Source organism: Carassius gibelio, chromosome A7 (assembly GCF_023724105.1).
Source record: "Carassius gibelio isolate Cgi1373 ecotype wild population from Czech Republic chromosome A7, carGib1.2-hapl.c, whole genome shotgun sequence".
Classification (NCBI taxonomy): Eukaryota; Metazoa; Chordata; class Actinopteri; order Cypriniformes; family Cyprinidae; genus Carassius; species Carassius gibelio.
In genome coordinates, this window is record NC_068377.1 from 28879900 (window position 1) to 28890553 (window position 10654).

General features: G+C 36.4%; 1 protein-coding gene across 1 annotated transcript; it reads right to left on the reverse strand.

Moving 5' to 3' along the window:
* Window positions 1-751: 751 nt before the first annotated feature.
* Window positions 752-4958, reverse strand: LOC128017087 (high mobility group protein B3). Its single transcript, XM_052602259.1, has 5 exons — window positions 4832-4958; window positions 2767-2976; window positions 2526-2665; window positions 2054-2228; window positions 752-1970 (listed from the first exon to the last, which is right to left on the reverse strand). Exons 2-5 carry the CDS (start codon window positions 2914-2916, stop codon window positions 1797-1799), a joined length of 639 nt encoding a protein of 212 aa, XP_052458219.1. The 5' UTR covers window positions 2917-2976; window positions 4832-4958; the 3' UTR covers window positions 752-1796.
* Window positions 4959-10654: the final 5696 nt, after the last annotated feature.

Here is a 10654-nt window from a genome sequence, read left to right on the forward strand (position 1 = left end):
CACTGCATCTGACTCCCATCTAATTTCAGTATATCACTAATGGCATTATCGAGAGAATTGAATTCCCTTGAGGGCATTATGTAACGCATACTCAAGCAAACTTGTTCAATAAAATATAGCCTTGCGCCATCTAGTGACGTAAAGTTACATGTCAACTATTTCCTAACACAGCTGCCGTTTCTTATGCGTTTATGAATAATGTGCTTACATATTCAAATTTAGAAAATAAGTCATAAGATTCCTTTAAGAGTTCCTACAATGAAGAATTGAAAATCAGGGATTCATAGTCTAATCTTTGATGATTTAAAGACCATAGTGGACCACAAGGACTTCATTACTAAGGGGCTGGTTGCCCCAAACTGGACTATTGAATGCCTCGTCTAAGCAGAGACACAGAACATTTGTAATCCATGATACAGCTGGGGCTATTATTTAAGTGATGCATATTTATTCAATTTAAAACTATTGCTTATACTGAAGAAAGAAGTATATATAATCCTTCAAACGCTTTTGCGATTTCAGTATCACTGGGTGCAAGGGCCATTGCTATCCTTTTAACTTTCAAACCACAAATAATTTAACCAAGGATCTATGTCTGAAGGTAGGTGGGCAAAAATCATTCCTACACCTATTTTTGTAGGTTTTCCCAATAAATATTGTGCATACTATATGCTATTGCTTAGCTATACAAATTCATGGTGGCTTCTCTCTCATGCATTCCTGGTCTATATACAGACATACAAAACACAAATAAAAATGTTTCAATTTAATTGCAAACCTCAAACATATAAAATAAAAAATCATAGATACAGATAAGTACAGATTTATCATCAGCATTGTTTCTTACTTTATATTCAACAAAAAAATAAAAAATAACTAGGGATGCACAATATATCAGTGACCATATCAATACTGGCCAGGACTGATATATTACATTGTTTAGGTATTATCAGGGCTTATTTTTTTCCACAATGGTGACTTTGTATTTTTATGCCAAATTTCAAGATAAATTATAATAGTTCTTTTCTGCTCCATACTGTAACATTTTGACCTGACATTAGCATTCTACTCAAATCAGTATTTTATATAGTGCATTCCTAGATCACACAACAGTTAATATATAGGAAAGATAATACAAATATCTTTCCTACATTGATCGTGGATGTGCTAATATATCATGTAGTATAGTAAACAACATATAGCACACACCCCTGCAACAGGACTAACTAACGTGCTGGTGGCAACTGCTCAGTTGCACTGTTTTTTCCCCCCTAAACTGGACAAGGAAAAGGAAGCTACTGATGGTTTCAGCATGAAATGTCCGATATCGGTGCACAGTTCCAAACTATGACACCTTTCCACATGCAACATACTACGATCATAAACAATATCTACTCAGTGTCAACCATATACAGAGCTACACACTCAGGAACCTTTTAAACAAACAAACAAAAATATACATAGGTCAGGGATTTACATATACAGGAAGGGTATTAATTGTTTAAAGGCTGTCTGTTATACAATTGGTAAAAGGTTACAAAGAGGGGCTAGGAAGACACTGGGCTACCATGATGAAGTGAGATCTTCACATGTGCACATGCACTCGCACGCACACAAAGCTGGAAGTAAGAAACTGTGTTGGTAAATCTCTCACCAACAGCACACTACACATTCCACCTCTATTAAAACAACAAAGGGGCTTTGAAAGACCACCTGTGTATTCCGTATCTACTGGACTTCAATGGGGAGAAAAAGTTGTTATAATCATAACTGATCAAACACAGAAAAATGACAGTCTATTCGTCGTCATCATATTCATCATCATCCTCTTCTTCATCTTCCTCCTCCTCATCCTCTTCATCATCCATATTGCTCTTCATCATGGGTTTTGGAGCCATACCATTCCCCATCATTCCCATGCCCATGGACACCCCCCCAACCTTGCCCTTCGTCTTGTAGTCCGCAACATCCTGCACAAAAAAGGAAATGTTGTATTGTAAAAAAAATAGAACTGTGACATGTGGACTACTGAAGCATCTAGACTGAGACATGCCTTTTGGTACTTGTCCTTCAGCTTGTTGGCCTTTATCAGATAGGGCTGTTTGGTGGCATCTGTGAGGTGGTTCCACATCTCACCAAGTTTTTTGGCCACGTCTCCGATGCCCAAGCTGGGATACTGAGCCTTGATTTGTGGACGATGTTCCGAGCAGAACAGGAAAAATCCAGAGCTGTTGATCACAAAAGGTGGCAATATAAATGTATCTATCAATACTTGCAAGACAATTTTTGGCAACAATGTGACACTTATTTACCCTGTAAAGAAAATAAAATATATATCTGAATAATTAAAAAAAAAAAATAATAATTTAATCACCAAAATATGTATCAATTAAAACCTGTACATAATAAATAATTAAATATAAGATGAGAAAGCATTTGAAAACTTGTCTGCTATACAGCATTAACAAAATAGCCTTCATAAAAACTGCATTTAGACAATTTTCTGAATACAGAGGTCTACTCACGCTGGTCTCTTGGGTGCATTGGGATCCTTCTTTTTGCCTCTCTTACCACCAGGCATGTAGTGCATCATCTCTTGATCGTAACGCACCTTATCCTGTTTGGCCATGTCATCAAACCTGGATTTCTCTTTTTCGGACATCGCCTACGCAACAAATCAAAAGAAATTTCCATTAAGAATGTGAAAGTGCATTACTTTCTTTAAATCATTAGACTCAAATAATATTAGAAACTTTCAAATCTAACCTTCCATCTTGCAGAGCATCTTTTGGAAAATTCTGAAAAGCTGACTGGAATCTCTGGGCTTTTCTTCTTGTGCTCCTCTCTGCATGTCTGAACGAAGTAGGCATAAGAAGACATCTTGCCCTTGGGCTTCCTGGGGTCTCCTTTTGCCATTTTTTGTGAGACGATAGGGGCCTATATCCAATAAAGTCTTCTCGGGTGATGTATTTTTATCTAAAATGGTAGAAAATAAAGAGCATAAAACAACAGGAAAAAATTGTTGATGTTGTTGTTTTTTTGGTAAGGTGTGGCTATTAAAAACTGTTTAAAACACAAAATGACTCATTATACTTTTTTTGTTTTTTAATAGTACAAGATTTCTTATATCAGTGGGGTGCAGGGCTCATTAACTAAAATGATACACAAAGGGAATTCCAGACCCGTCCTTCTTGCATGGGGGATGTGAACTGATTATTAATGAGACTGATTGATGTTCACAGCCTTCCTTTTTTGGGGTGGGGGGGTACAATGTGCCACCAATGTATTCTTTGCAGCTTCTGTGCTATAGCAATTAACAGTACACTTTTCATTGTTTGTTTTTATTAGTAAAATTTTGTACTACTCTATTGCACAGACATGAATTACCTTCAGTCTCAGTCTCAGAGGTTAAACTTGGGTGCTCTTGAAAAGATGATGGTGGTAGCCTATAAAAGCGGCTACTAAAAACACAGAAAGCCTATCATCTAGAATTATTCCATCCTTCGCATGAATGCTTTCTCATAACAGAAACTCATCTTTATTTTTGAAAATCTTTTTCACCTCATCAATATTTTATTTTGAGCTCAATTACTGTTCTTGGTTTAAAAGTGTGCGTTACAGCGCTCTGCCCGTTTACAAGCATATAGAGGCTGTTATATATAGTGACTGCCTTGCTCTCCTGTTCTTCATTCATTAAAATGGCTTCTTTGCAGAGCGAGCACGCAGATGGGTTGACCGTGCAACAAAGCAACACACACCCCCTCGGGTTAAAAATGACGATTCTGGTGATCCAATGGCTTTAATTAAAAGAAAAACAGATTTAGCAACTAAAACAGATGTCGTGCTTTTAGATTCAAATTACTGTAAAAAGCTGCCATATCGTATTTTGGCGTTTTCAACTGTTTTTCTAAGTTGAGCCCTAGCTGCCGCTTGGCGCAGTGCTGCCTTAACAAAGACTAGAGCCAGCCATTGCCTATGCAAGTATATCCAGCACAACTGTCAAGCTGGAAAAGATGATAAGTCGCGCTGCACTGTCTTTATTTTAATCCAAAGAGATAAAGATAGACATTATATGGCGAAAACGAAAGGAACTGGCAGTTTTGCATCTAAAATGCATGTTTTGTGTCTGAAATGATCCTGGCCGTGCTGCGTGAAGGAATAGATGCTCGTCAATGGTCTCAATCGCCAGCCATTTTAATACATGGCAGGCGCGCAAGGCAAGTTGGAAAAGGAAAAATGGGATCGCATGTTTTCAGCGCGTAAAAATATTCATATTTCACATAATAAGATAGAGAGCAAAAAATCATTGCAATAGCGAATGTTATCGGGGACAAAATATTCAATTTCATGAATATGTCATCGAAATCGGTCTGTATAGAAGAAGGCAGGGTGGTTCATAGACAGGACATAGCGAGCCATATTCAGCAGCGATGCACGTAAAGAATAAAGTCAGGGAAAATAATCAGTTTAATAACTTTTAATCGATCAGTTAAAGGAAACATTATTAGTGCTGATAACTGCAAATATGAAAAAACATTTGACATCTTTAAAATATACATTTTATTCACATTTCTGTGATTTATTAGTAATAGGCAATATCTCAGAAAGACAAAACGCAAATATTGGCAAACAAACTACAAATATATAAAACGCCTTTACCTGCACATATGAACGAATTTATGGAGAAAAAAATGACATTTATTCAGTTTAAGGGAAATAAATGTTAGTTTCACATTTAATAAAACATATATATGAATGTGTATAAAATGAAATATTTTAGCTAAAAAATGTCTGAAATGTGTTGTGCTAAATATTAGACGGGTTTCCGTACCTGTGTTGTTGAGTTGACTGAAAGCTCGCCAGTGTCTTCCCTTCTCTCTCCGCTTTAAAGCCCCTGCGCTCAGCCTCGCGCTAGCTCAACACGAGACCGGTCTGATTGGCCAGGGAGTCTCGCCGATTCAAAACAACCTCCATTCCTCGCCATTGGGCAGCGCTACATGCACATCTAGCGACTCTTCTTCCAGATTGGTCCTGTGTGGGATTTCATTTGCCCAGCCTCTTTACTTTTGAGGATGCTCTGAGAACTTGCGCCGAACATTTTTCCATGTTAAGGTTAACGTTAGTGCCAATACTTGTCAACATGGATTTAGAGGATGCTTAGGAAACCTGCAAAATAATAAACATCAGGTTGCCAATCTTGCATGATGTTTTTTTTTTTTTGGACTTTTTTAGTGCGTTAACATCTACGGTAGTAATGATTTGCACCGAAATACAAAATATGGATTATAGTCCTGCAAGGACAAAAGACTGAGCAAATGACTGTCACAATTGTAAGATATGAAAAAAGTACTTTATAATAACATAATCATAATAACATTATAAATAGGAGAGAAAATGCACGTAATACATATATATATAAGGGCTGCAACTAGTACAAAGTTTTAAGGCTGATAATAACGTGTTCTGAAAGTGATATGACGGGCTAACACATATTCTTGGGCCTTTGTTTATTTCACACATTCTAGCACTGTTTCTAGCACCAGTTTTCAGTCTATCGGCTGGAGGCTCCTGACAGATGGTACAGATAAAAATGGTTTAATATTTTGTATGCATTTAAGCTCTACACTGTGAGACATTTCCATATTTACCACCACATAAAACAGACTGTAAGGGCAAAGCATTTGCAGATGCAGAAGGGAGAAGCTTGTCCTGTTATGATATACCATGCAGGGTCCATGTGCACTTTCTTTGCTTTGATATTTTAATAGAATGAAGCAGACAGTAATAGTCCCATTTTGTTTAATATTATACTACATTAATATATTACATTATTACCTGATAGATGCATTCAAATGGGAGGGGGGGGTTATTTATTTCATATGCGTTGATATGATTTTCTCTGTGTTTTACAATGTCCAATGACAGTCTAGTATAATATGTTGTGTGTAATCTTAAGCCTTCTACAGAATTATAACATAGATCTGGGTACGACATGTAGACTGTATGATGATGATGATGACACATTAAATCGTAAGGCAATGGAACTTAAATCGTAAGTAATAATAATATTAATAATTATAAGAAACAAATGAAGAAAAAAAAATTTTGGGAAAAAAAATGATATTCATATTTTATTCTGTGTCCTTTGTAGGAGACGCCAGGAATAAGTTATTTAAAAAAATAGACATGAAAAGGCACGTATAGGCAAAAATAATGTTTTTTTTTTTATTCACCAATAAGATTTTTGGTTTCAGGGGATTTTTAGCCAAACTTTGTACAAAGACGATTCTTAACCATGTTGTGATAGATCTAACAAATGATTTGATAAACTACTGTACTTTCTATACATTGCATCTAATTTGCATATTAATGTGTTCTTGGGGCAAACCATAATGAAAAAGAAGTGTAATGATGCTAGTAATAACTTGGCAACATTTTCATCTCCATAGGAATTCCGAATTGAAAACCCATAATATTTTTCTGACGTTTATTTATGACAAACAATTTAGCCAGATTTAAATGATAATTACAAAACATTATAATATTTCCTAAATTTGCTAAATTTGATCATTCTGTCAATATCAGTCATATTTAAAGACTAAGGAGAGGGAGTGTTTATGATCAAACATCCAAACATCTGATATCTCTAAAAAGCCCTAAAGTGCTCTGAACAGGACATCCAGACTTAAAACTGTGGCATGTATGGTCTCAGAAAAATTCACTAAAATGTTCTTTACAGAGGACAAGAGTCTATGCCTGGGTCCCAGGAATATAGATAAATGTCAAAAAGAAAAGGAGGTGGTGAAGGAGGACAGTAAATACCTTACTGAAATCCTATCTACCGGTATTCTTTTTAGGTTTTTCAGCCTCCATAGCACTTATGTTTTAGCGCCATGTCAAGTTGATCAATATGTTCTTTCATTTTGCATTTTTATAGGCTAGTCCGTAGACATAGGTCATAGCAGCAAACACACTGTGAGATGATTATCTTAGATTTCTGCCGCTTCTAGAAAATTATTGCATGCTATCTTTGGTCACAAGACCATGACAATGGCTGTCTTTGAACCTCTCTCACAGTACGACGTAGTACTACTGTTTAGTCAGTATGCCGACGCAAAAGGCTTATCGTTATGATTAAATTATATATTGGGCAATAATATTGCCATTATTGCATATGTGTTGGATGTGATTTTTCAATGTAAACAGTCACAACAGTTTTATTTATATTACACTATTTCACATTTATCAGCAGGTAACCCAACCCCTGCCCCTAAACCTACCATTTGTCAATAAGACACAATATATAACAGACAGATACAACTACTGTCATAATTCATTCAAAAAATGATTAATATTCCAAATTATTTGAGGCAAAACGATTGATTTGTGCGAGGAACAGACGTGATCGCCGTCTCAGTCCGCCATGAAACTTTTCCTGTGTGCTGTCTCTGTGCGCAAATTCCAAAAATGCCTTTACTTTTATTTGCCTTTTACATGTTTTATATTGTTCAGAAGTGGGTAGGGTTGTGGTTACGTGCTCCAATGAGAGTATAAATGTATATCAAATTATTTATATTTAATACAAGTGCATGGAAACCATTCAATGACAACTGAAAACAATGGAAGACCCAGTGCTTTGAAAAATGACGCTAAAGGGGTAGCTACCTTGAGCGTTAAAAAGCGATGCCAAGGTGTCCTGACCAAGCATCAATATATGACACGTTGGAGTCAGACTGTGTTGATTTTTTGGCCAATGAAGCTTTTAACAATTATTTAAATCACATCTGATCACTCTACACAGTAATCTAAAAACAATGTAAATGAACACCACAACAGCAAACTTTCCAAAACACAACATATATGTCACTCCCAAACCCTTTCAACTGCCATGACTGCAAATGTAAATTGAAAGCACCACAGTGACTCATCCATTACCGGTTATTGTATGGTATGTTGTGGTATGCTCACAGAAGATATTTCCCATTTAAAATGAGTGCATAATCGAGATAATAATAGATACAATAGGCCCCCGTTTTGAAATATGGTCTGTAGTATATACAACCTCAGTATATTTTCATGTTTTATTCTGTAACATAAAATATATCAGTAATAGCCCCCCTTTTTTTGTTTTTTAAAGCTTTTACATCTCTTGAAAATGCCAATTGCTAACAAGTGGTCAATGAGACTACAGGGGTTGTCTGGGACATTAAATGGCTTTATTATTCAAACCTGAAGGGCATATGTTTTTTAAAAATAAAGAACTATTGAAAACTTAGTAATCGTGACAATGAAGTCATGCAACCTCTTTGATGTGGCACATTCAGTATTATAGTGGCACAGCAATTCTTACAAAACAGGAAGCATATATGCTGTACTTCATCTGCAAGTTTTGCATTGCATGCAATGACTGGTACATTGTAAGATTTTTCTTTGGACTGTACATGAACTTTACATTGGATCTCGACATAACGAAAGTTAGTTTTCTCGTTATAATGACATGACCATTTTTACTGTTGCTATAGTAATGAACTCAACTTTGACATGCATCTGATGGACAACCATGCAGGTGCTCTTACTGTAGCCTATATCTCAGCAAATTTTGCTTCGCCTAGGTAATAACGTCTACATTACATAAATAAAGGCTGATCAATCACTGTTGATTTTTCCAGAGACAGTACAACAAACTTTTTGTTTTTGTAATTAACATGTTTAAATGGCAACACCGCGAACACTTCAGAAGGATGCAGAACTATTCTAAGATCTTTTAGAGCTGCTTGGATTGAACTCACTTTTAATTTTCCCTTTATTTGAAATACAATTATATATAATTTGTACTTTTTAGTAGTCAATATATACTGTGGCAGATATCATGTGCATTACAAGCTTCTGTTTGAAAAGATCATTCATGTGCAGTGTATGTGTGTGTGTGTGTGTGTGTGTGTGTGTGTGTGCAGAAAAAATGATTACAACATTATAGAACAAAGCTGAATTAAATTAGTATATTAATATATACTTTACATATACATATCATATTTCTCATCAATATGGTTAAAAATAAAGGAAAGAAGCACATCACAAATAGCCTACATCGTTAAATCCCATCCTACTGATGTGACATGACATACAACCAAGTATGGTGACCCATACTGAGAATCTCTCGGCATTCAACCCATCCAAAGTGCACACACACAGCAGTGAACACACACCCAGAGCAGTGGGCAGCCATTTATGCTGCAGCGCCCAGGGAGCAGTAGGGGGTTCATTGCCTTACAATTACAGTTACAGACTGCACAAATTATAGTGATCACGAGGAAGGTCCGCATACAGTAAAGTGAACAAGTGTACAACACCCATAGACAGTAAAAGAAATGGACACAGCGACCCCATTGGAACTCAATTGAGACAAGTGAAGCCCATTTTTAGCGTTTTTTAGCACTTCCGTTTCTGACGCACAGACTCAAACTAAGCTTGATGACGTCAGCAACCTGTCTGACAGATATAAATCTTCTAGTAGCTGAGCGTGCAAACTGCCATTATTCTGATGAATTATTTTGTATAGTATTTTAAAATGTAACGCCAGTACGCCATATTAAGTTAATTGCCTGCGAGCCTTCCTCCTGTCTGTACGGTAATTTCTTTACTGTGCTACAGAGAGTCGAGTGGTTATGACGCAATCGTTAGCCTATTTTTACAAAAACTGTTTCTACGGGGCCATAATGTAACATAGAAGGTAATGGAGCCCTTTATACATTGTCGTTTATCTTTAGAAATAAATGATGGACAAATGGAGTCTTTAAACTTCTCAGATGTAAAGTTATTCGCTGTCAAAGTGACACCAAAATGAATGGGAGTCAATGGGAATGCTAACGCAAGTGAAGTTCTGCTACAAGATGGCGGCACCCAGCCGACTTCAACTTCCGGTCGACTTCCTTGCCGCCTGACAACACCCTATAAGTTATATTCAGGTCTATAGTGCCACCTGTTGGCGCAGTTTTGTAACTTCTTAGAGAAAATTATGTCGAGATAATGAGAAAATTAAGTCATTATAACGAGAAAACGACTTTCATGATGTCAAGATAACGAGAAAATTAAGTTGTTATAACAAGAAAACAAGAAGGAAAAAATTTTAATGCATGGCCGCTTAGAACTTCCGTAATACGGTTTCAACGGCAACAACATAAACAAACGTTACTGTTACTTTTGTGGCCCTAACTTAACTTCCGGTAGACTTCCAAATAGAATCAATAACAACAGCCAAGTCCCTCTAGAGAAGATTTTTTTTGATAACAAAAAAATATGTTTGCTGCGTAAATCAGGTGGACTTAATGAAAATCTATCAGTTTTAAAATCGTGGCGAGTCTCCAAAAATAAATGTATGAGAAACACATCCCATAGCACAACCACCTGAGCCCAACTCATCACCTTAACTTTAACTGCGTTTGTAGAAGGCACCGCAGCCAGACCGATATACACAACACAGAGCGGAATTTTTCAAACTTTCGAAGGGAGCTCCTAAGAAAAACCTTGGAAAACCCGTCACAGCCAGCAGCCATGACAAATTTGAATCAGCATGTGCAGATAAGATGACCTCGCTCTAACTGAGTGTCAACTACAACTTCAAAATACTAAATTTATAAAATAAGATGAACTTTTC